The 24,609-nt window shown below is 39.0% G+C and overlaps 1 protein-coding gene across 3 annotated transcripts in view; it reads left to right on the plus strand.

The window, feature by feature from the left end:
- The window catches only part of ARSB (arylsulfatase B), an 81,820-nt gene that overhangs the window by 39,356 nt on the left and 17,855 nt on the right, over positions 1 to 24,609 (plus strand). For all 3 annotated transcript variants that reach the window (XR_011699959.1, XM_071580916.1, XM_071580917.1), the window contains exon 6: positions 7,984 to 8,054. Coding sequence is in view for 2 of the 3 variants with exons in the window: in XM_071580916.1 (XP_071437017.1) it covers positions 7,984 to 8,054 (71 nt within the window). In the remaining variant the exon portion in view is untranslated. The remainder of the gene's footprint in view (positions 1 to 7,983; positions 8,055 to 24,609) is intronic.

Here is a 24,609-nt window from a genome sequence, read left to right on the forward strand (position 1 = left end):
GTGTTTATTCCTCTGGTAGAATTACCTGTTTGGAAGCTGGTAAATTTGGTTTCATTCTTAGTGCTGCCTCTTTCTCCAGGGTTAAGGGGTGATTTTCTGTACTAGCTGGAGCTTGCAGGGAGCTCATGGCCTTGTGCCCAGGTGTACTGTATGGCTCTCTTCCAAGTGGAAGAAGATAACGATATGTATAATTGAGGCCAGGGACCATCAACTTCCAGGAAGGAATGGAGACTCCCGTTGAGCCAGGAAAAGAAAAATGTTTTACTTGTCAGTGCTCCTGTGGGAAAACCTAGCATCAGCAAGATCCAGGGTACACCTAAACCATAGGCTTTCCTTCCAGCTACCAGCAGAATTCCTGTCTCCTTCAACCACATGTTCTTTGCAATGGGCAATCTTCTCAGATCAAGATGCTTCAGCAGAAGAGTTACATTTTGGGAATGATAGGTACATCTGTGCCAGCACCCTACTGACATTCATGTCTTCTGTCTTCGTAAAGGGAATGAGCACAATGTTTACTGGCACTGCGCTATAGGGAGCAGGTGACCCCCGGTGGTTTTAGTCCTGTCAGCCAGAGGGTCTCTGCCTGGATGGGTGAAAAGGCAGGTTTTTTAATTGTTAATCTGCTCTTCAGCTGACCTTGCAGCCAAAATGTCAAATTTCACATAGTTTTCCCATGTAATCAGGATAAATGAGTGTGTTAAATTTCATGGTCGTAACTCAAAAGGTCACTTGAATATTGGATAGCAAACAGGGAAGGCATAGTGCCCTTTAGGTGACATCTGAGTTCAAATATGTTCAAAAGTTCAAATATGTTGCTTTTTTTGGACCAGATGGATCATAATGAGTGAAATTATAATATGTTAAGATCCTAAGTCATTTGAAAAAAGGGAAATTGATAGCCAGTTACCATGTTACATCTCTAGGGTGTTTTCAATCCAGTCTAATATAAATAGCTGAATATGCTTCTTGTGATTTTTTTTATAAGGGGGCACTTTAATCTTTAGCTTACTGTTTCCTATGTGTGTAATCAAAAGAAAAAGATCATAAATTTGGAACCTTGATTTAGATATTCAAAATAATATATGAGATATGCAGATGTTCTCAGAAGTCACAAAAATATTGAATCTGTTGCATTGATATCTGTGTTAATGATCAGTATTTAAAAGATGTGTTCTTAATATGCTATTTATGTAACAATATGAAGTAAAATAATATTATGTAACAATTCATAAAATACTATAATACTGAAAATAAATATGTATAAATTTAACATAGAAATATTATAATATATACAAAACAGAGAAATTAAACATAAATTTTTAAATACTAAGTATAGACTCTGAAATCCTAGACCAAAATTATCTTTCTATCATGTCTTTAAATGAGTGGTAATCCAAATTAGGAATCACAATCGCATGACATTGTTTAGTATTAAGTTCTTGTAACTAAAAGAAGTGCTGAGATTCATATATGTACCCAACTGTTTTTTTCATGCCTCCTTTATTTAATTTTGACTTGAAGAAATTTAATGGTTATACTCTGACTTTTTCATACAGTGCATGAAACTGAGGAAACACAATGTTTGTGTTCTCACTGTTTGAATGCCTCAGTAAAAATTTGCATGCTACTTAAAAGCTCTTTGACAGAGATTTGAACTCAAAAACTTGTCTGCTCTTTCCAAATCAATCTGTGGACCTATGAGTGTAGAAAATACTGCTTCAACACTGTATCAATGAGACCTAAAAGAAGAGGAAAGTGATTTTGTTTAAAATAGAAACTGAAATAAGGCAAGTTTTGCTTGCACTCGGACAACCTGACAGTCTTACTCACCTAGAGGTGTGTGTGTATAGGAAGGCTGCCCAGCAGCCTGGCTCTGGGCCAGGGCATTTCAAGCCACCCCCCTGGCATCCCAACACCATGATGTTTGTGAACAGATGTTGGGCCAAGCATCTGTTGCTGTGGTGCAAAAGTCAGGGAGTGCCAGCTATGAAATCCTTCAGGCTTTTTCTGTGTTTTTCTTAGGCTGGGAACCATGCACATGTTCTGGTTATGCCTGTTTGTATCCTTTTGATACTGCCTCTGTGTCCTACTCTACCTCTGTGAGTCCCTCACAGAGGCCAATACTTTTTTGTCTCCAGATGTCCCTGTGGAACTGGCCCAGATGTTGGAGTCTTGCTGACGTGCTAGTCTGGATTGTCATTAACGTGGGCTATTAGAAGTGCCCTTTCCCTGCTGTGTGTTCATGCTGTTGTCTCTGCACAAGACCCCAGTCTTTCTCCATCCATACCAATCTTGGACTACTTTTGTCTGCAAAACTTTATTGCACCATATCTTTAAAGCAGTATTTCTTAATTTTGATTTTCCTCCAAGTACCTTTGAAATGAAATTTAGCTTTCCCTCCAATGTCTCGATATTATTTTTGAAAATAACTTAGGATAGTATCACTGTGTCAGCCTATTTTTGGATAGCTATCAGATCCTTCCAATCTCAGGTATAAACCTTTTACATAAATCATAGTAGGTTGCCCTTTTTTAATGCCTTAGATTATCATGGATAACACTGCAATATAGCTGACACCTCTAGAACCATGTACATTTTACAAATTATTTCTGAAAATACAGTGCTAATATCACTAATATATTTTACAAAAGTAGTAATTGAGAATACCAAGAACAATACTAAAATTCAACTACTCAAGGAATCTTAACTGTATTTTCAAGCAAGTATCTGAAAAGCCACTTGCATTTCTAAGACACATCTGTTCTCCAGTTGCCTGTTACTCTATTGAAATCGAGATACTAGGCAAAATAGTTTTCCTTATGTAAAAATTTGCATTGGTTGATAATTAATATATGTTGAAAATATATCTTGATTTTCAGTACTGAATATCTAGTGTGTCTATGCTCAGAAGAAGTGTTTTATTTTGTATTAACATAAAAATGGAAAAATAAATGGCAGAGTACATAAAGCAGTGTGATAGAATATGACAGATTCGAGATAAAATACTGCAGAAATGACTTATTTCATCAAAGCTTATTAGCAAGCATAGACTTGCAAATTTTACTGACATATTTTGCAGGGCAAGTTTCAGTTTTTTGTTTTTGTAGTATTGAAAATATCAGAATTGATTGGGTGAAGTGAATGAAGCAAGACCAGCTTTAATTCTTGTGTACCAAAAGGCTACATTGATTTTAGGAATTAAACACCTGTTGGAATAAAAAAAAAAGATAAAAATTCATTTTTGTCATATAAATTAATGCTGAAGAAAGAGCAGTCTAAAGCTGAGGGTAATGTTTATTTCTAACATATCTGAAATATAATTATTTTAGTAAAGCATTACAGATATGAACTAGAGAGATATGACATGGTCATAAAGGCTTGGATTTTTCTGGGTAACACCGAGGATGTTTTTGTGCAAGATAAACATATTTGCCCTGAAAAACCTTGGATTCCTTCCCAAGGACGTGTTCAACAACAACGAAAGTGAAAGATTGCATAGAGATGTTTGTTCACGTTCACTAAGAAATAATAGATCATTCTGTAAGTTTTAAAAACTTTGCAAGTGAGAAGATAGAACAGCATTCTCAGCATAAACTAGCTGATTCTCATACCAGTGCTGAAATTAGGCCCTATGCTTTCATAAAGCTGCTCTTACGGAGAGGGCTGTTGTGGAAAACAGTAGCTTTTAACTGCTTAATTAATTAAGACCTATATTAATCATTCTGCCATGAGATATGGTAGAATAATAACCAGACAAAAGAAAAAGTTCCTTATTTTAGGGAGAGGGATGAGGTACTAAAATATTGAAGTCTAAAAATAAATACTCTAAAATTAGGGCATTGTAAGGTATGGTTGCACTGGCAGTTACTAAAACAGAAGGTCAAGTTTTCCTAGAGAATTTTATTTTTTTCTTATTGTAGCACACTTGGCTAGACTATATTCCTAATGCAAAATGTCCTTGCAGAATGTCTGCCAAGGTGAATCTGTAGTTGAGTCTGTGTCTGTGCAGAGTTCCGTAAATGGGAAGGAGAACAGAATTTAGGCACAGAGAAAGGGACTTCTGTTACAGATGTAAATCTCCACTTCTTGTCCCCAGGATGTTTTTTCTGTCTTCCTGATGTCTTTTGCTGTCAGACAGGTTCTTTCTTCAACATACCAAATTCTTTTCTCTGGCTGTTGTTTTGTGAATAATATGTTCTGGTTATAAACATCCATGTTGTGCATATCAGCAGTTCAGTTCCAGCTGGTAACACTGCAGAGCTTAATGCAGTAATGACATAAGCTTCAGGGAGTATATCTCATGGTTATACATAAATAACATTTCCAAGTTACTAATACCATTATTCTGTCTCAGAACAAAAATGGATTCAATAAAAATGACAACTGCAGCATGAAAAACATTTGTATTCTACTAAGTGTACAAAAACATTAATAACCATGTTTAGTGTATAATACCCACGGTCCACATTAAAAGTTATAAAGGAAATTACCTTTAATGATATGATAGTAATACAAGTCTGCTTGAACACTTTGAATATATGTGATATTATCATAGACTCATATGAAATCATAGAATATGTTGGGTTGAAAGGGGCCTTTAAAGGTCATCTAGTCCAACCCCCCAGACACGGACACAGGGACATCTTCGATTAGGTTTCTCAGATCCCTTTTCATCTGACCTTGAATGTTTCCAGGGATGGATCATCTACGACCTCTCTGGGCAATGTGTACCAGTGTTTCACCACCATCACAGTAAAAAATTTCTTCTTTATATCCAATCTAAATTGACTCTTTTTCAGTGTAAAGCCATTACCCCTTGTCCTATCACAACAGGTCCTGACAAAATGCCTGTCCCCCTTTTTCTTGTAGGCCCTCCTTATGTACTGAAAGGCTGCAGTCAGGTCTCTCTGAAGCCTTCTCTTGTCCAGGCTGAAGAACTCCGACTATCTTCAGCCTTTCCTTATAGGAGAGGTATTCCAGCCCTCTGATCATTTTTATACTCTCCTCTGCACCCTCTCCAACAGGTCCATGTCCTTCCTGTGGTGAAAACCCCAGAGCTGGATGCAGTGCTCCAGGTGGGTCTCACCAAAACAGAGTAGAAGGACAGAATCCCCTCAACCTGCTGCCACGCAGCACTGTATGAGTACTGAATGGTACAGTATGAATATTGAATGTATAAAGATGAGAAGTAAATAGGAATAAGTTACTTCATTCTTCTGTATTTGACGCTTGTGGAAGATATTGAATTACTTTAGTCACTCTTGTGGTTTCTTTCTTTATATTATACTGAGAAATGTAGATACAGCTCAGTAACTGTGGAATAAGAATATCTTCCCAGGCAGTTACCGCAGAGTCAATCACCTGCTATGAATTCACATCCTAGTTTAATTTGTGTGTCATGTGAAAATGAGGGGCAGAAATGCAAAGATTTCTTGTCCTACCTGTATTAATATGAAGTTATTAGCTATAAGCATCCGCGAACAATCAAAGTCTTATGAACCCAGCACTGCCTGCCTGACAGTGGGCAGAACACAGGCTGTAAGGAGCTTTGATGTGCTGCTATGAGAGTACACTTAATAGCAAGAAAGAATTTTCTCTATAGCAGCTCCCGAAATAACATTTATTAATACAAGTATGTGACAGTTACTGTGTGATTTGCATTGCTGGTTGTAACATTTAGCTGCAGGATTGTATTTAATTGATGACAAAAAACCCCAAGAGAAACCAGCACAAAACACATTCTACAGAGACAAGCACACCAAACTTAACTTTCAATACAGCAGTGTATCCCCTCACAACAGACTTAGCTAACAGAAAACTACTAACCAGAAACACAACAACCTAAAACACAAATATAGAACACAGAGCAACACAATGACCTGCACACCTTCTCTGTAACACAAAGCAAAAGCAAAGAATATTGCTGTGTCCCATCAACACACATGTTGAAAAAGAACTACATACCTTAAAGGAACACAACAACCAGTATAAGGTGAGATATATACCTAGTAAGTTCTGAGGTGTAAGGCAAGTTATAATTACAAGTCCAGTGAAATTAGCATCAAAGTAGCTGTGAGGTAAAAGTGAAAGCAATATTATAAGGGTATAAGGTACTTTATAAGGTATAACATGACAGGCATAATACAAGATACAAGAAAGTATAAAGTAATAGGAGTTGTAAGATAGTAAAGTATAAGATATAGAACATAAAGTATAGAGAGTATATGGTTTTCTCACCCCTAAATTGTCTGAAGAGGTGGGAGGAGACAGGGCAGCTGCTTTCAGCAACCTCTGCACAGACAATGGTATTTCTCCCCAGTTTTTGCTCATGCCTAATTTCTTTCATACTTTTTTTTTCTTAGGTGGTTTGACTGACTCTATTCAATAATTGGTTTTGGAGTGATAGACAGATGACATAGGCCTGAGGGTTGGCTCTCTTTGTTCCCAGAAGATGTGGCAAAGAGTGGCCATGTCATCTCCACAATACTCCATCCTTTGTTAATCTTTAGCTTTAGCACTTTTGGAAAGCCACTGGGCTTTCTCTGTCCTCTGACAGTGGTTCTGGGAGGACCCCTCCAGGGGGCTGAGGCGTTTCCCTCAACTCTTCAAGAGCTTATCGGGGCTATCACCCCACATCTGTGCTAACTGGTTCATGTTACTGTTACCTATGAACAGATGGTGAAAAGCACACTTCACCACAGCTGTCAATGAAGCACATAGATAAAGACTTTATTAAACCTAAGATAAAATTTGCTTAAATAAGGCCAGGCATTCCTTTTTAAAGAGTGTGACTACTATAGATATTAGGGATGTGTGGGGTGGTAGAATTAACCTTTCACTAACATTTTGGGAAGAATGTTTTTGTGGCAGTTTCAGTACATTGAATTACTAACACTGTAGCTTAACTATTGTGCTTTTTCTGTATTAATTGCAATAGTGTATTATCTGAACACATTTAATCTTTTATCCAGATCTCCTTAGTTTTGTACTTATTCAAAGTGTGTAGCACCCAGAAATGGTTTTAGAAATACAATATAACAATAGTAATCCTAATAATTTGTTACTGGAAGTTTTAAATTACATGTAAATATTGTTTAATCACATATTTTATATATTAAAGTAACTGTAATTTTTAGGTCTCTGCTCAAGTTTATATTACCTGAATTTTTTTTATTCTTAATATCTAGCAGCTTGGGGGCCCTGGTTGAATTTTTGTGATTTAAGTGAAGCTTCTTAATGAAAAAAACACACCCTATTTAAATTATTTGGAAAGGTCTAAAAGGATGTGTTTACGTCCACTGTCAAATAATAAAATATTATTGTGTCTTGATGTAACCAACGTTCTTTCTAGTTACGTCTTCCTTCCATGCTGCCCTTTATAAGGCGTAAATTTCTATGTTACTCAGTTTTTTTAGGTCTCGGATTTACTTAATTGAGAATATTTATTGATAAGTTCAGAGGCTTATTCCACACCATTCCTATGTGGCCAATGGCTAGAAGAAGGATGATCTTTTTTTTCTTTTTTTCCCAAAAGATGATTCAGAGTATCTAAATAATCCATCTGACCTTAATTACAAATGGATAGTGGGTTTTTCTGTGGGATAGCAATGCCTGTGGTGTTTTTTGAGGCATCCAGCCAAAATGCTTCCAGCACTAGTTCAGGTATGCAAAGAGCATAGCAAGTGCCATGCCAGCTTATGCTGCGAAATTTGATTCTTAAAGCTGATTGTTGTAAAGTCCTGCTTTGGTAGGGCCAGTTCTGTACTCTGTAAACTTATGAATGATCCCTATAAACACCAGTGAAGTTAGGGAAAACTTACAGGGGTTAAAGCTGTTGCTACTAGGCTGGAAATGAGCATTCAGATTAAAGTTGATAGTAATTAATTTACAGTTATGAGCTCACTTGCTATTAGGATGACAAAACCCCAGAATCTTAATGAGCTGTAGAAGGAAATTAACATTTCCTTTTGAAATCTCTCTTAGTGAAGGAAGACCTTCTCCCAGAGTGGAACTGCTGCACAACATAGACCCCATGTTTGTGGATGATTTCCCATGTGAGTATCCTTCTGAACACTTCTTGTTTTCCATGAATGAGATATTTCCTTCTAGGTGAAACAAATACGGTAGGATGCCTTTTGCTTTTAATAAATAGGTTAAAATTACAGAAACATCATCCCCCAGATGCTGTAAATACTTAATCATGACCAACATGCACTTCCTATTTCAGAGAGCTCTGAAATACTCCTGAATAATGAATAAAGTACTTTGAGACATGGAAATGGTGAAGAGCAGCCATGTGCCTGAGGTACACGGTGAGGCACACTGCCAAAACCCCCTTCCAAACCCTCTCTTCAGTGTTCCAAATGAGCTGCTCATCCTAATGCATCTTGATACAGCTATATAATATGACCTTGAAAATGGAAAACGAGTTTGTGAGAAGCTGAGAAGTTCCAAGTCTTGTGATTGATTGCTTTTGTTCCATAATCACGTGGGTTGGATCTTTAATGCCACAAAATGAATTGGAGCTGAAGTTTGCTAATTCTATAGCTCTGTAAGCACCATCTGTTTTATGACTCAACATTATTAGTTTGCTAAGGACTACAAACTTTTCAGGCAGACATGTTTTTCATACAGAACATTGGAACAGGTCCTTTCCGGTGTTTTTATAGCATTTCTGTATTTCATTAAATAAAGAAGTAAATCCAGGCAGAGGAAAAGTAGAGCAATGGAGACAGTGATCTGTTGCCAGCAAGACAAATACACATTGTGCTGCAATAACTGGATGGAAAGGGGTAAGGTGGCCTTTTGCAATGCACATCTGGTTCTGTGATGCTTTTTTGAGAAAGAGCAACATTGTGCCTATCTAGTGCTGACGGGGCAGCACTGCCTGCAGATAATTCCTACACACTGATTGAATTAAGGTGTAGCTACTCCAGTTTCCCTTCAGAGAATGCTCAATGCGTATGCTCAGTATCATTACTGTGCGATGTTATGCCCTGATGTGGTGTTCTCAGGGTACTTCAAAGACCATCTTTTCCTTGTGGGAACAGCCTGTGATTGAGCTTAGCGCAGGTGTTTGAGTAGGCAAATTTGTGGTGTAAATGGAAGTGGGGCAAGCAGAGGAGGTTTTCAGGGTCCTGAGCTCTTTGAAGATACATCATCATGAGATTGCTTCCAGGATGCTGGGCTCTGATGATCCTTCACTGTGTCTTTAGGTTTTGTGTGCATTGAGTGACACGTGGCCAGGGAGTAGGGCAAGTGGTCAGAAGCTATAATAGGTGGAGCTCTTATCCTAAATCTGTGGCTTTTAAGCATCATCAACAGAGGAAGGTCTGTGCATGCCTCTAAAGTTAAAATGTTTTTATGTACCTTTCAAAACTGAAATAATTAAAAACAAAATGTTCTTATGCTCCATATAGGGTTTCCCTGTCTCTTCTCAGAAAGGTCTATACTTTTTGGAAATTACTTTGTGTGTCATAGTGATATTATGCTTTGTCATATAAGGATTAAAACTTCCATTTAGCAGTCTGAGTTATTAGGAGCAATTGTATATGTGTGTAAGTCAGATGATTCCTACTTACTGTCTAGTTTTCATTTATGGAAACTGAGTAATAAGTTTAGAATTAAGATCCAGATAAATTATGCTGCTATTTCTATTATGAATAGATGAGGGAGACACAAAGCTTGGCATATACTTCTGTATTTTCAGCAATCATGGCTTTCTTTGTGTATGTTTTGTTTTTTAAAAAGCATTTTAAACTACCTATATAATCTTGTCACCAAAGTGATAAACTGAGTCAGTCTGGACTCTTTTCTTGACTGTTTGTCATTTTGGTGTCCTAACCATTTTGACATCAGAGTACTCTTTTGCCTAGTCAACTAAAATATATGTATGCAGGTTTTTCTGGGTTCTTTCTGACCTCCTGTATAGCCTTTAACATTCTTTATGCATTTTTTGCTCATGTTCTAGTCTGGTTTAAAATAATCACATCACCTAAATGTCTCAGATGAAGTATTCCTACCAATCCTTTCTTGTTTATAGTAATTTGAATTAGAAAGTGAAGTAATAACTGGAAGATACAGTTTTAGCCAAATCTTTGGGTTTGTGGAGTACTGTAGAACAGCAAACAGGTAGCTAGATCTCAAGATACTGTTAAATATAATAAGAATCCTTTCACATTTGCTAGATAATCAGGCAAGAAGATATTGTGCCATTGTAGTTGGCTTTACTTGCACTCCGTGCAGGTTCAGTGTTCCTATTGTTAATACTAAACAGCATAAGAGCACTGTAAACTACTTTGCCTGCACTTCCATTTTATGAAAAAGTGCTGTCAGGTCTTACTTACCTTCAAGTAATGGTCTGCTCTCTCAAAGGGTAGATGTGCTGGTTTAAAGGTAAATCAGTGGGAGAAATGAACCCAGCTCAAAAGAGCTCAAGTCAGAGTTACAATTTACTAAAAAGATTACAATAAATACAATGATACAGAGAAAAAATTGTCTTTAATGCACAATAACCAGATGTATAACCCAGCACCCTGGGGCACAGAGTGGTATTCATTAGCCCCTGTGTTCAGCACCACGTGGTCCCCCTGAGTGCAAAGTAAAAGGAAAGGAAAATCCATTGGTGAGGATGATGGTCGCAGTCTTGTTGAGAGTGGCAGTCACAGTCTTGCTGAGGTTCTGGTTCTCCTCTGGATCCCATGAGTGGTACCAGAAATGCCAAACCCCGAAGATTATACACTCTCAGGTTCAGGAGGGAGTGCCCAGTACCTCCCCCAGGGCAAGGAGTTTCACAATGGGTGATTTAACTCTGTGAGTCATGGGATACTTTTGGAATCCTTGATGGTCTAGATCATTTGAATTGCCTATTGTGCCAGTCCTTAATGGCCCATTAGTGGACATGACCCCTGAGGCTGGGTGTGAAGGTGCTGATGCCTCCCCAGAGAGGAGTTATCACAGCTGATTCACTGATGCAAAGACAGAAACATTCCTGTGCCTCTCAGCATTCTTTAACACCCACCTTGTAGCCTGTGATGTCAGATGCAGCAGCTGCAAATGATCCATTATTAACAGTTCATCGGGATTGAAATAAAGGGTGTAGAATACACAATTTTGGTTACACCCACATAGTGATAAACTGGTCCCAGCCATTGTAACTAGGACAGCAGACTTTCTTCATTGAAATATAAACCTTTCCTGTGGTCTGACACATATTGGCAGTGTTTTGCACTATGATTCCTCATTTATCATCTTTAGTGCTAATAAAGGTGTTCCTCTGCCTGACTGCAGACTTTGCTTGCAGCCTCCCTCTGACCTGTGGCAGCCCAGTGGAGTGGCTGGGGTTAAAAATAATCAATTTGTCTCAATGAACTGATCTGGTCTGCAGTACAGACCTACAACAATTGTAGCTGTGTAATGAAAAACTAGGATGGGATCTCCAAAACGAGGATGAGGAGAGAGATAGGTTACGGTCTTTGGTTGTTGTGAATCCAGTCTGGTTGTGAGCTGTTGCCAAGATGTCCAGCTCATCCTCTTCCTTTCAACCGTGCTTACTTCCTTCACTTCTGTTAGATGTGGAAATCACATGGCAACGAGATGACTCTTCTGCCAGATCAGCCTTCAGACTATTTTTGGTAGCCAGGAAAATGGAGGGGAAAGGTTCTACCCCATCAGTCAGATGAATCAACTTGCCCTGTAGCTGTCTGACTGGGAGCAAGGGGTCAATGTGTGGTTGGTGGCAAGTGGAGGGACTGGCCACAGCATTCATCAGCTAAGATCAGCTCTAACCTTGAGAGCCTCAGCCAGTGGCATTAGTTTTATGAAGTTTAAGCTAGAGTAGCTGCCTCTCACAGTGTCTCACCACCCCTCCCCTCTCTTATGGGTCACTAAAACTACTCACAGAGCCAGGCTATGAACCAGGTCAGGATATCAGTTCACATTGTAATAAACCCTACCCGCCCCCGCCCCATGATGGAAAGCCAAGTGCTCATTTTGGCACGAAGAATGGAACTAGAAGAAATTTTGGGGGACAGGTGAGACTTATTCTTTTGTCTCTGAAATCAAACCATGAGGTTTCTGTTTCATGATGCATGATGAAGTGATCCAACAGGTTTCTACTGAGGTTGTGTTTCACTTTCTCCCTTCCCTGTTCCCAGTCACATGCTCCTAGTGCTTATTTTGCATCCATTCACTCCCTGAATGCCTCCATAGACCTATCTAACTTGCTAGCCTAGTTTTTTTCTGTCATGTAGGTTGAATCAGCTCATTGAAGGGGCTAACAGATGCCAGCAGCAACATAGGGCTGGGGCAAGGAGGGCTGTGTGGTTGCAAGATGGGAGGAAGAAAGAGAGACAACCCTCCTAGTGCTGTCTGTCTGCTTCTGGAGCCAGAGCCCCAGGGGAAAGGAGTGGGAAACCACATCTTCTGATTGAACCTTGCCATGCTAAACCAGTCTGGTGAGCTCTGCAGATGCAGCTGGGCCCACACTCCTCAGAGGTGTTTGCTCCTCTCCCTCCTTTCTAAAAGCCATTACTTTTGTCTTTCAAGTTGTTTCTTAATCACACTGCTGTTTATTTTTGAAAATTATGAATGTATGTCTCAGTTGCTTGATCTCAGTGTAGATTTGTAGTTTATTAGGGAGTTTACAATTACGTAAAATTGGTATGAAAGATCCATTATCCTTCAGGTTTGGGTCTGAAAGAGTCACGTTTTCTGATAGCTTTAAGGATTCAGTAGTAAAATAAGAGAATTAAAAATAGAAAGACAAAATTATGTTGAGAGTATAATTTTCACTGTAATGTGTAGGTTAAGAAAGCACAAAAGTACCTGAAAAGTTGCATAAAAGAAAAATCTTATTTATATGCATTTGAAGGGAAAAGAAACAAAATTGGTTTGCACCATTTTTGTAACTTTCTCTTTAAAAATAATTAAAAAAAAAAAGCCAAGCTGTTGATGGTTTGGCAACTGTGTAGGTGACATCAGCTCTTCCATTGTGAAAGATCTGCTGTCTTTTAAACAGCCTTGTGGCATTTCATCAAGTTTTGGTGATTCAGCTGAACTAAAACCAAACTGGATTTAAGTCTCAATTCCCCTAACTGCTAAACCAAACCTATTTCTGACCACACAGTCATTGCTAGATGGCCTGTCTTGAAGCAGTATTGAAACTTTATATCCCACGGAAGTAAATTTTATTTAGAGAATAAGAACTAAATGACATGCTGAAAGAAAATGTAGCCTTTAATTCAGAGTTGTTAATCAGAAACTGTCAGTACACACTGTATTAATTGTAGTATGATTTGCTAAATTTATTAATGAATTTAGTGAATTTCACAAAATCTTGTAAACTACATGTGTAGCATCACTTTCTTTTCAAAAAGAACTGGAATTTCTTTAAATTAGAAGATGTATTCCAAGTAAATTTGTTGTTGGGTGGGGCTGATTTAAGCTAAAAATCTTCTACCTTAATTTAAAATTCCAGACTTACCCATAAAGTAAAACTTCAAAGACATAATGACGTTGTAGGTTACTAATTGTAGTCAATTTATTTGGAAGCTGTATCTACTCAAGGGCAGACATCCAAGACAGAAAAATTGTAGAAACATTTTTCTCCAAACTTTTATATGCCTTGAGAAAAATTGATCAAATTTTACTTTGCTCTCCGTAACATTTGAAAGAACACATTACCTCATATATTAGACTATTAATTGCCAAAATAAATGATTGCTTAGAACAGGCAAGGTCTGCTATATGCAGAATGAACATATGATATATTACAATAGAGAAACCTTTTCAGTTCTGGGACTGATGTGTCATTCATAGGCATTAAAATTGCATTATAATGGCTGTAGCACTATATATTATATGCATACATACACAACATGATTCATCTTCGTTAAGGAGTAGACAGTCTAGGCTCCTCTAGGCCCCATTTATTACTTATTTTGCCCAGGTGAAAGATGATTCCAGAGACTTTGTAGGAGAAAAACTGCTTCTTCCCCAGTTGTAGAACTAGCTTATTTAGAATTATTTAACAAGAATGGAAAAAAAAAAGAAAAACAAAAAGAAAAATGTGGAAAAAATCTTTGTTAATGGCTTTATTCAGTTACAGAAGAAGATGCATGGATGAGTGTGCTGGATGGGTGTTGAATGGGATAAATATACTCCATGTCTGTGCCTGGCTTAAGACTAAAAGTCTACTGTCAGAGTCAAAAACATGCAGAGAAGTGACCAGTATGGTTTCTGACTGAGCTTACATAGTGACAGCTGGAATGGGAGAATGGTCAAGAATGAAATAAAACAAGGACCTATTCTTTGCTTCTCCTAAATACCATTTTTCTGCAAAATCACACTTATGCCTGCTGACCATCTGGACTCTGTCATCTTTCCATTTTAAAAAAATCATAAATTTTAATGACCCTCTGTATGTTGGGCAGGAGTTGCCAACATGTGACCTTGAAGCCCTCAACCACTTCATGTAGTGCTTGTCATGCTGACCTGGCAGTTTTAGACAGAGCTCAGCTCCACTCTGTAATGGGAGGCTGCTGTTCCCGCTAGCTCTGCTGTCATTCACATCAGAGATAAGTGGTATTTTTCTTTTGGCTGTCAGTTATATTAGTTTCTGGGATGTAGCCCTTGCTGTCAGAAAGTTTGGCCTGTGGTTCTGTATTGCCTTGGCTCTTAGCCCATCTGCATCTCAGTGTGAACCATCCATCCTCACAGTGCTCAATACTAAAGGATCGCATGTTTGGTGAGCCTCATAAATGCTAAGCCCCATGTTTCCTTCAGGATGTAGGTAATCTCTTTCAGTATTTAGAAATGTTAGGTCACTTGATTAAGTGATTAGTGCAAGTATCATGACTGCACTCAGAAATCCCTCTATACTGTTTTTTATGCTTCATTATATTCTATACCTATTTGATCACAACACTAACATTTTGTGGTTTTATGCAGGTCTTGACATAAATGATAGATTACATTTTTCAAATTAAATATCTGAGCTGTAAGCTTGCCAGTTTTAATTGTGCATAGGATGTTAGAGTCACTGCTCAGTTCTCTTCATCTTCAACACTGCAGCCTTACAGTGATGCAGAGGAGTTTTGGGTGTTTCACGTATAAGGCCATCTCAACATGATATCTTCAATAATTCATGAATTCTATTCCATGTAGTTAAAATCTGTTTCCTGGAAAAAGGAAGATTTTTATTCTTTTTCTCATTTTTCCGTAAAAAAATGAAAGTCAAGCATTTCTTTTTGCTGTGTCTCATTTTGTGATGTTTGACCTTGTAGGCTGTAATACTAAGTTTGCTCTTATTTAGAATAACTTCCATTTTTTTATTCCATAATTCTGTAAGAATGTATTAACCTGGATAAATGCTTTGCCCAGCTGATATGCACAGTGATTTTTTGTTGGCCGGAGTGATTCTGGATTTAACTCAGTTGTGGAATGTGTTTTTTGTAAAGATATAATCTGTTGTGAAAACTAAGGTGAATTCTTTGAGAAAAGATCAGGAATATTTCCAAGTGTTTACTCTTGCTGAAATTAAAAAGAGTATGTGTTTTGAAAGGTAAGAGACTGAACATAATACTCTAGTAAAAATCTTCCCTTTGGAATCAAACAGTACTATAAGAAAACTGACATTAGAAGGAATAGTACTGGATCTATACGTTCAAAGCATTCAAGTAAGTGAGTTAAGATAGGTGAGGTTTACTGGGGGAGTTTTGTACAGCACAACCCTACATTTAATTAGGAAATTATAGTATCTCAGGGCTCCTCTGCTTCTTAATATCAGTATTCTATTCATTCTTCCAAGGTTAAGGTCAGAGCTATTCCTCAGATGTATTTATTTAAGTAAAACAACAGAAAGACTCAGAGTTTTGTAGAAAACTCATTATTGCCATAAAGCAGTGAAAGGTCACAAAAATGTCATTCCTCAGTGAAGTAGCAAAATCCCTTATTTCTTCAGTAATCATTGTCACAGTATAGGTTGGAAGAGCTCTTGACATTTCCAGAGTTTCCTTGTTGAGGTGAAATAATTGCTTAACACATCCCAGTTCAAAAAAGAGACATCAGTTAGAAGTACATATATGCAATTGTAAATTGTAAATGCCTTTTAAGCCTTTTCAAAGTCATCTGCCTTTCAAAGTGACTATGACAAGCTTGTCCTTTCTTCTGGCACACTTTCATGGACTCTCACATTAAGGCATCAGACCTACAAACATATGTGCAACTTCAAAAATGTACTGAGGATAAGTGAATATAACTGAAACAGAAGAATCATCACTTTCCATTGGCTAGTACTGACTAATGAGCTATTGTGCTGGTTTAAAGGTGAACCAGCAGGGGAAATGAACTCACCACTAGAGAGATTATAAGTCAGACCTAAAATTTAATAATAATATTACAATAACAACACTGACACACAAGGGAGATTGCTTTCAACTCACAAAACCCCAGCAGTATAACCCAGTGTCCTGGGGCACAAACCCAAGGGGGTTTGTTTGCCCTTGTGCTGAGACCCCTGTGGCTCCCCCAAGTCCAGAGCAAAAGGAAAAGAAAAACCTGTTGGTGCAGGCGAGGGCTGTGGTCTGGGTGAGAGCGGTGATCTCCTCCTGTCAAGGTCCTGCTGCTGCTCTGGATCCGACGAGAGGTTCCCGAGGTCTTCTTACCCACCACTTATGTACCCTCAGGGAGCACTCAGTCCCTCCCCCTGGGCGGGGACTCACACAATGGGTGATTAACTCTGGGAGCCAGGGGGTGTTGAGCTGTTGATGGCCCATTAGCAGCTCCGCCCCCCTCAGGCTGGGTGTGAAGGTGATAATGGCTCCCTGGGCAGCTGCTGCTAATGGCCCATTGACCTTGGGGAATGATAGAGGGGGTAGAATACACAGTTTTGATCACCCCCACACAGGGTTAGCTGGTCCCTCCTGCTGAACTAGGACAGCTATCTTTTAGAAACACTGTAGAATACTTACTGCTTACTTACTGTAAGCATAAAGGAAAAATGGTTGGCTTTAGAAGACTGAGCAGAGAATTAAAAATGAATGGACTTCATCTGTGTGAAGAGGTAAAAGTAAAGATGGAAGAAGGTGCATTGTGTGACTTTAAACCTATTCAAAAAATGTGCAACATTTTGTCTCTGGTGAGGAGGAGAGTTGTCTGTCTGCTGCAGTACAGACCATCAGCTACAGCAGCAACCGCTAGCACTGCAGTAGGCCTAGAAATAACTATAAAGAACTTGTTCAACTCTCATATTGATGGTGTTTGTTTGTAATTGTGAAGAGGGAAAATGGTACATTATTGCATAGGTCTATTAAAAGATACCTTATTGTGCTGGTTTAAACGTAAATCAGCAGGAGAAATGAACTCAGCTCAAGCGAGATTACAAGTCAGAGTTACAATTTACTAAAAGCTTTAAAATAACTACAGTGATACAGAGAAAAAATTGGCTTTAAAGCACAAAATACAGATGCATAACTCAGCATCCTGGGGCACAAACAGAATGGTGTTTGTTAGCCCCTGCACTGAACACCACGTGGTCCCCCTGAGTTCAAAGTAAAAGGAAAGGAAAATCTGTTGATGAGGATGATGGTCGCAGTCTTGTTGAGAGTGGCAGTCACAGTCCTGTTGAGGTTCTGGTCCTTCCCTGGATCTGACAAGTGGTACTAGAAATCCCCAAAACTCAGGTTATACACACTCAGGTTCAGGAGAGAGTGCCCAGTACCTCCCCCAGGGCAAGGAGTTTCACAATGGGTGATTTAACTCTGTGAGTCATGGGATACTTTTGGAATCCTTGATGGTCTAGATCATTTGAATTGCCTATTGTGCCAGTCCTTAATGGCCCGTTAGTGGACATGACCTCTTGAGGGTGGATGTGAAGGTGCTGGTGCCTCCCCAGAGAGGAGTTATCACAGCTGATTCACTGATGCAAAGACAGAAACATTTCCATGCCTCTCAGGTTTTAAAGGTTCAAAAAAAGGAAGGTGATGTTGGGAGGAGTCCCTCAGAGAATTTTTCTCACCCTACCAACACAAAGGTTTGAGCGTTGAAGTGCCACAATTGAGGACAAAAGAGTGGCTAATGACTTCAGATTCCAACTGAATGGTGGGGTGGAGGGGAGAACCAGAACCCCAACACCTGGGCATGAGAGAGGTTTTTCTCCTGTGTGCTGGCTTGACTTTCAGTTTTGGGCAGCTTCAGGAAAGAGCCACTGTTTGCTAAGGTGGTGAGAACTCTTTCTGGCTCTGCTCCTTGCCTTCCCCCCTCCATCTCTGAGCACCCTGATCTTCAGAGAGAGAGAAAGAGGAGGGTCACAGCTGCTTCAGGACACACTGCAGAGTTTTTCTTCCTGGGAACTGACTTGGTCTGCAAGGAGATTTCGGGGACTTATCACCACTCCTCAACTCCTAGCTTTTCCTTCTCTTTGAACAAAGGAAAAGGAGAGAGAGAGAGTCTGAGGCTCCATCCTGCATCACATAAGTTGTTCACCCCCTTGTCTCTGCCTCACTGGGAAAAGACTGAGAAGGCACCTCACAGCCAGCCAAGGTGTGACACTGACTTTGTCCATAGATATAACTGCACCAGGAGGAACCTACAGTCTGTTCTGGGGGGTGGGCTGGGAGGGGGTAGTGTTGTTCTTTTTTTTTTTCTTGGTGCTGTGGGAGTAGTTTACTCTGGTCTGTTTATAGTTATATCTACATATATATATATATATAATCATAGAATCAACTGGGTTGGAAAAGACCTCCGAGATCATCGAGTCCAACTCTTGGTCCAACTCTAGTCCATTTACTAGATCATGGCACTCAGCGCCACGTCCAATCTCAGTTTAAAAATCTCTAGGGATGGTGAATCCACTCTTCTCTGGGCAGCCAATTCCAATGCCTGATTACTCTCTCTGGAAAGAATTTTTTTCTGATATCCAACTTAAATTTCCCCTGCAGAGCTTAAGCCCGTGCCCCCTTGTCCTATTGCTGAGTGCCTGGGAGAAGAGACCAGCCCCCACCTGGCTAGAACTTCCCTTCAGGTAGTTCTAGACAGTGATGAGGTCACCCCTGAGCCTCCTCTTCTCCAGGCTAAACAACCCCAGCTCCCTCAGCCTCTCCCCATAGGGCTTGTGCTCCAGTCCCTTCATCAGCTTTGTTGCTCTTCTCTGGACTCGCTCCAGCACCTCAATATCCTTTCTGAAGTGAGGGGCCCAGTACTCAAGGTGTGGCCTCACCAACGCAGAGTACAGGGGAAGGATCACTGCCCTGGTCCTGCTGGCCACGCTATTTTTGATACAGGACAGGATCGCATTGGCCTTCTTGGCCACCTGGGCACACTGTTGGTTCATGTTGAGCTTCTTGTCAATTAGTACTCCAAGGTCCCTTTCTGCCTGGCTGCTCTCCAGCCACTCTGTGCCCAGCCTGTAGCGCTGCAGGGGGTTGTTGTGGCCAAAGTGCAGGACCCGGCACTTGGCCTTGTTGAACTTCATCCCATTGGAATCAGCCCATCTCTCAAGTCTATCCAGATCCCTCTGCAGAGCCCTCCTGCCTTCCAGCAGATTGACACTCCCTCCCAACTTGGTGTCATCAGCAAATTTGCTGATGATGGACTCAATCCCCTCATCTAAATCATCCATAAAGATGTTAAACAGGACTGGACCCAATACAGACCCCTGGGGAACACCACTGGTGACCGGCCGCCAGCTGGATGCAGCTCCATTCACCAGCACTCTCTGGGCCCGACCCTCCAGCCAGCTCTTAATCCAGGAGAGGGTACGCTTGTCCAGGCCATGGGCTACCAGCTTTTCCAGGAGTATATTATGGGAGACAGTGTCAAAGGCCTTGCTGAAGTCCAGATAGACCACATCCACAGCCTTCCCCTCATCCACCATGTGGGTCACCTGATCATAAAAAGAGATCAGGTTGGTCAGACAGGACCTGCCCCTCCTAAGCCCATGCTGGCTGGGTCTAATTCCTTGTCCACCCTGAAGGTGCTGTGTGATTGCACTCAGGATGAACTGCTCCGTAACCCTGCCAGGCACGGAGGTCAGGCTGACAGGCTTGTAGTTGCCAGGGTCCTGCTTGCAGCCCTTTTTGTGGGTTGGGGTGACATTGGCCAACCTCCAATCATCTGAGACCTCCCCAGAGAGCCAGGACTGTTGGAAGATGATGGAGAGCGGTTTGGCAAGAACAGTTATCCTTCTTATATCCATTTTCTAATTAAAGTTCCTTTTAAAAAAAATTAATAAGGAATGGTGTGGTTATTGTAGAGGGTTTGGTAAACATTTTGGTTTCCGTTAAACTAAGACATCAGGCTTCTTTAACATCCAGCTTGTAGCCTGAGGTGTCAGGTGTGCCCTGGGCACCTGCTGGAAACGATCCATTATTAACAGTTCATTGGGAATGAAACAAAGGGTGTAGAATACACAGTTTTGGTTACACGAACATAGTGTGGTCCCAGCTGCTTGAACTAGGACACTTAAAATTTTTAGCTTTGATATCTATGCAATTTTTTGTCTTTGGTGCTTCATAAGAAGGCAAAAGTCTAAGAAGCACTAAATAACATTATGATTCATGTTTTGTTAACATATAACAAGCAATGTTTACCCAGAAACAGTCTTTGCCCAAACAAGACCCTCCTTATACACTTTCGTTAAAACAGTCCAATGACCTATTGGGCCTTCAGTATTTAACTTTTCCCCAGCAGAAATTTTTTTTGTGTGTTCTTCTCTTGATTTTCTCTCAGAAAGATTAAATTTTCAATGGATGTAAAAGAAGAACAAATGTAATAGTGCAAGTGTTGATGAAAGCTCTAAAATTATATGTATTTTCTGAAACATTCAGTAAGCTCTAATATATGACTGTATTGTGGATGATGGTGACTGTGTCAAGGTAAGTTTTTCCCTGCATGTTTCCCCATCTCTTCCTGTTCCTCCATCTCTTCCCAAAATTTCAGTCACGTGAATAAGAGTTAATTCTGAGACAATACAATGAAGTTGCTTCAAATCATATTACCCAAGAAAGAATACTCTAGACATTTATAGCATTATCCATTATAATCAGGAAATTAAAAAATTTTCCTGCATTTTGTGAAAGATTCCTCTAATTTCATTGTTACAGTTCATTGACTAAGATTTGCTGAAGTTCATCATTTGTCAATAAAGGCTATTAAGATAATTTGCAGAGAATCAAATCTTGGCATTGTCTTATGTGCATTAAATCCAAGAGCTGAATCACTTGCTGGATGTATATGAAATATATTCATGCCAAAATAACAGTATACCCTTTGCCAAAGCAATAGTGAGAAATACCTAAAACTCTTCCTCGAGTTTGCTTTGTCTTGTGCATTTCTTGATGAAAATGTGACAGTGTGCTTCAAAGAACCCAGTCTAGAAAAAAGTAATTCTTGTCATGAAGTTTCCGTTCTATAAAATGGTAAAAATATACTTGCAGTGCAGCACCAACAAATTTCTAATATATCTATGTGAAACAGTGAAAAAGTCTGTTTATGGTCAAGCGGGAGTTTTGTCTGGGGAATCCTCTTCTGCTTCTATTGAAGACTTTGGCTGCTTCTGTCACTATAGGGGAGAGAAATACTCCCTCTTTCCCTCCATTTCTGGTTATGAATATATGGAGAACAGCCCTGTGTTTCTATACTGTTAACAAAAAATGTGGCATTTAAAAAACATATAAAGCTTATGTTTATAAATAGAAGATATGTAAGGTCCAAGTGTATCTCAGAACTCTAAAAAATATCAACTGCGCCTTTTGTTCTTTAGCTTTTTTATTTCTCAATAAAACTGTCTTTGAAAATTTAGTCTTGTCTTGCAGGTGAGTAGTTGATTCACCTGACTGGTTAAAGATTTTAGGGACTATATATAATATATTACTACAATAGAGACAGTCCAGATTTTCAGTGTTTGTAAGAGATTTGATTTAATATTAATCATTAAAAATGAAAAATATAGTACTTTCACTGCTCTCAGTGCTATAACCACTGTGGTCTGGGGTATGTAATAAAAACTTGAACCATGTTCAATATATTATTTCCTGAAATTTAGAAGGAAAATATTTCACATGTTCAAGTAAAGCATCTTGGTGCTTAATTCAAAAACATAAAGCAAAGAAATTCAAACAGAGTGGAAATCTGCTATAATTTCTAACCGAGTCCACAAATCCATATTACTTTTATTCCAGTGCAGCTGAACAATCTGAATGGTACTGTTTTTCAATTTCTTAACTGGCCTTCACTAGAAACTGTGTATTCTGAAGGTTATTTCTATGGTCTTATGTTCCCACACTAAACTTTGCTACAATCTTCTCTCTTTACCCCAGAATCAGGTACTTACAAACTGGGAAATACCAAAGGAAATCTGGTTATTTATTTTGTGTACCATTCTCCTTTTTATGGTGTAATGTAGAGTCTCTAAGTTGAATCTATTTGTAGACTGTCTGCAAATCAATCTGTAAACCGTATTGCTTGCAAATGAAAACCACCCTGTGCTTACTGAATATTTTGCATATTGAATGTTAGGAAAACAGATATATAACTGAATTAAAAGATAATAAGAAGTTAAGAATTTGTTCCAAAAAGTATACCTGGTAAATTTCCTCACTTTCCTATACAGATTCAAAGTTTAACATACAAATTTGGTGTTAGTGGAAATCAGAATTACCCACACCCATCTGGATAATGGAGCATCAAGTTAAAGCCTTGTTTTCTGTGTTGTCATTCAAAATATTTGTATGTATTACATGATGTGAAATCTAAAATACAGACTTTCACACAGTTGGGCAGAAATCTCTCCTGAAAGATGAGAGATCACTGTTCAGAGCTGTTTATAACAAGCAGGGTAACTCTGTTAGTTAGGGCTTTCAGTGTGGCCTGAGAATTCCTCTTTAGGGAGGGAACTATTGGGCAGTTGGAAAAATGCTGTTGGAGGAAACTTCAGAAGATGTGGTTGTGGGCAGCAGTGCTGACCACAAAGAAAAGTTACTGGGTGGCTTCCTGAGTTTTACTGCAGTGAAGTTATGGTTCATTTCTTGACTTTGTGTTCTCCCTTCTGGCTCCACAATCCTATAAAAAATTAAGTATTTGGGTACCTATTAACTGAAGCCTGCCTTTATTGTGCTGTTTCAGTGCTACAGGGGAAACCAAGCAATATGTTTAAGTAAGCTTTTTCCAGATCTAAACTTTGGAGCTTAGTGATAGGGTTTTTGCATCATGGAAAATTACCCTGCAATTAGTTTTTATCTGCTTATCCATAAGCCTCAGTTTTTTGTAACATTCATGGCATTGTGTGCTCTTACTAATTTATATCTTATGTTCTTAAAGTCTTTCATTTGAGAATTGTTAAATTATGTATTGGAACTTTTGATTTTAAAATCACTTTTATTTGAGGGGTTGGTCAAGGCATATGTGTTGTTGCCAGAGATGATTGCTGTAAATACAAACGGGGAAGGAAGCCTTTCATATGAAGATTTTGCGGAAAACCCATTGTGTCTACTGAACTGTATGGATAAAGGGGAATTTAGCTTCATTTGTTTGATTAAGAGAAGTTGATAGGGTGTAAATTCCTTTTTTGTTACTGCTGATACTTAACCAGTCTGAACCAGAGCCCACTGGAATTAATGGAAAGGTTCCCATTTTTTTCAGGGTAGGTTTTTTCAAGTCCTAACCGACTTCCTGCTGTTCCACAGTTGAGCATTAGTAAGGCAGAGGAAGCCTGCCAATCATGCCCACTTTGTGTGTGTGCATGTGCTGAGATTTCTAGGAGGGTGAGGATTGCTGTAATGAAGGTAATTTTTATATGGAGTTTCATAATATTTAAGAAAGCTGATAATTTCTTTACCCACAACTTCTGATATTGTAACTAAAAACCAGGATAAGGTGATTAGAAGGAGTCTGCAATGTCTATTGTTAGGAAAGTCATCACTTGTGATTTTTTTACTTGGGTTTTTTCTATTTAGTGGGTGTCATGTAAATAAAGATTTTAAATTCTGATAGTATCATAAAATGATTTACATAAGAACAGAGACTTCTATTTTAAGTGAAGCAGCAAGAGAATAACACAGTTTACATTTTTCTGGCAGTACTACGAGATGGTGGATACAGTAGGAATTTATTGAATGATTATAATAGTATGTTGATTTTAAGGATGATAATGAAAATACTAGAAAATACTCTTTTTCTGTTTGGATTTTGTGTGTAGGTGGTTTTTGGTTCATCAGTCTCAGACTTCTGTCTGGGGATCTCCTCTGTGGTTTTTGTAGACTACTAATCAGATCACAAGAGGCAAGGAGGCATATGCATCGCCTTAATATGAAAATAGTACTGGTTACCTTTTGTTGGTTTTAAGTCCTAGTGTAGTAGTCCATGTGGTTTTTCTCAGTGTTTGATTCAACTATTAAGCAGAATTTTACTCTGCAACATATACAGAATTGTTTGCTCCTCTCTAATAAAAAACATTTGTACAAAGTAAGGAAACTTTTTTGAATCACTCATAATGTCTTAGGCTATAATCTTGACAGAATTTGAACATATAATTTATCCCTTTGAGACTTGTCATTGCCAGGTGACACTGCTTTTTAGAAGCCTGTCTGCCAGGAGTGACAGTCTTCAGTGAGT

The sequence above is a fragment of the Pithys albifrons genome, chromosome Z (genome assembly GCF_047495875.1).
Source record: "Pithys albifrons albifrons isolate INPA30051 chromosome Z, PitAlb_v1, whole genome shotgun sequence".
Classification (NCBI taxonomy): Eukaryota; Metazoa; Chordata; class Aves; order Passeriformes; family Thamnophilidae; genus Pithys; species Pithys albifrons.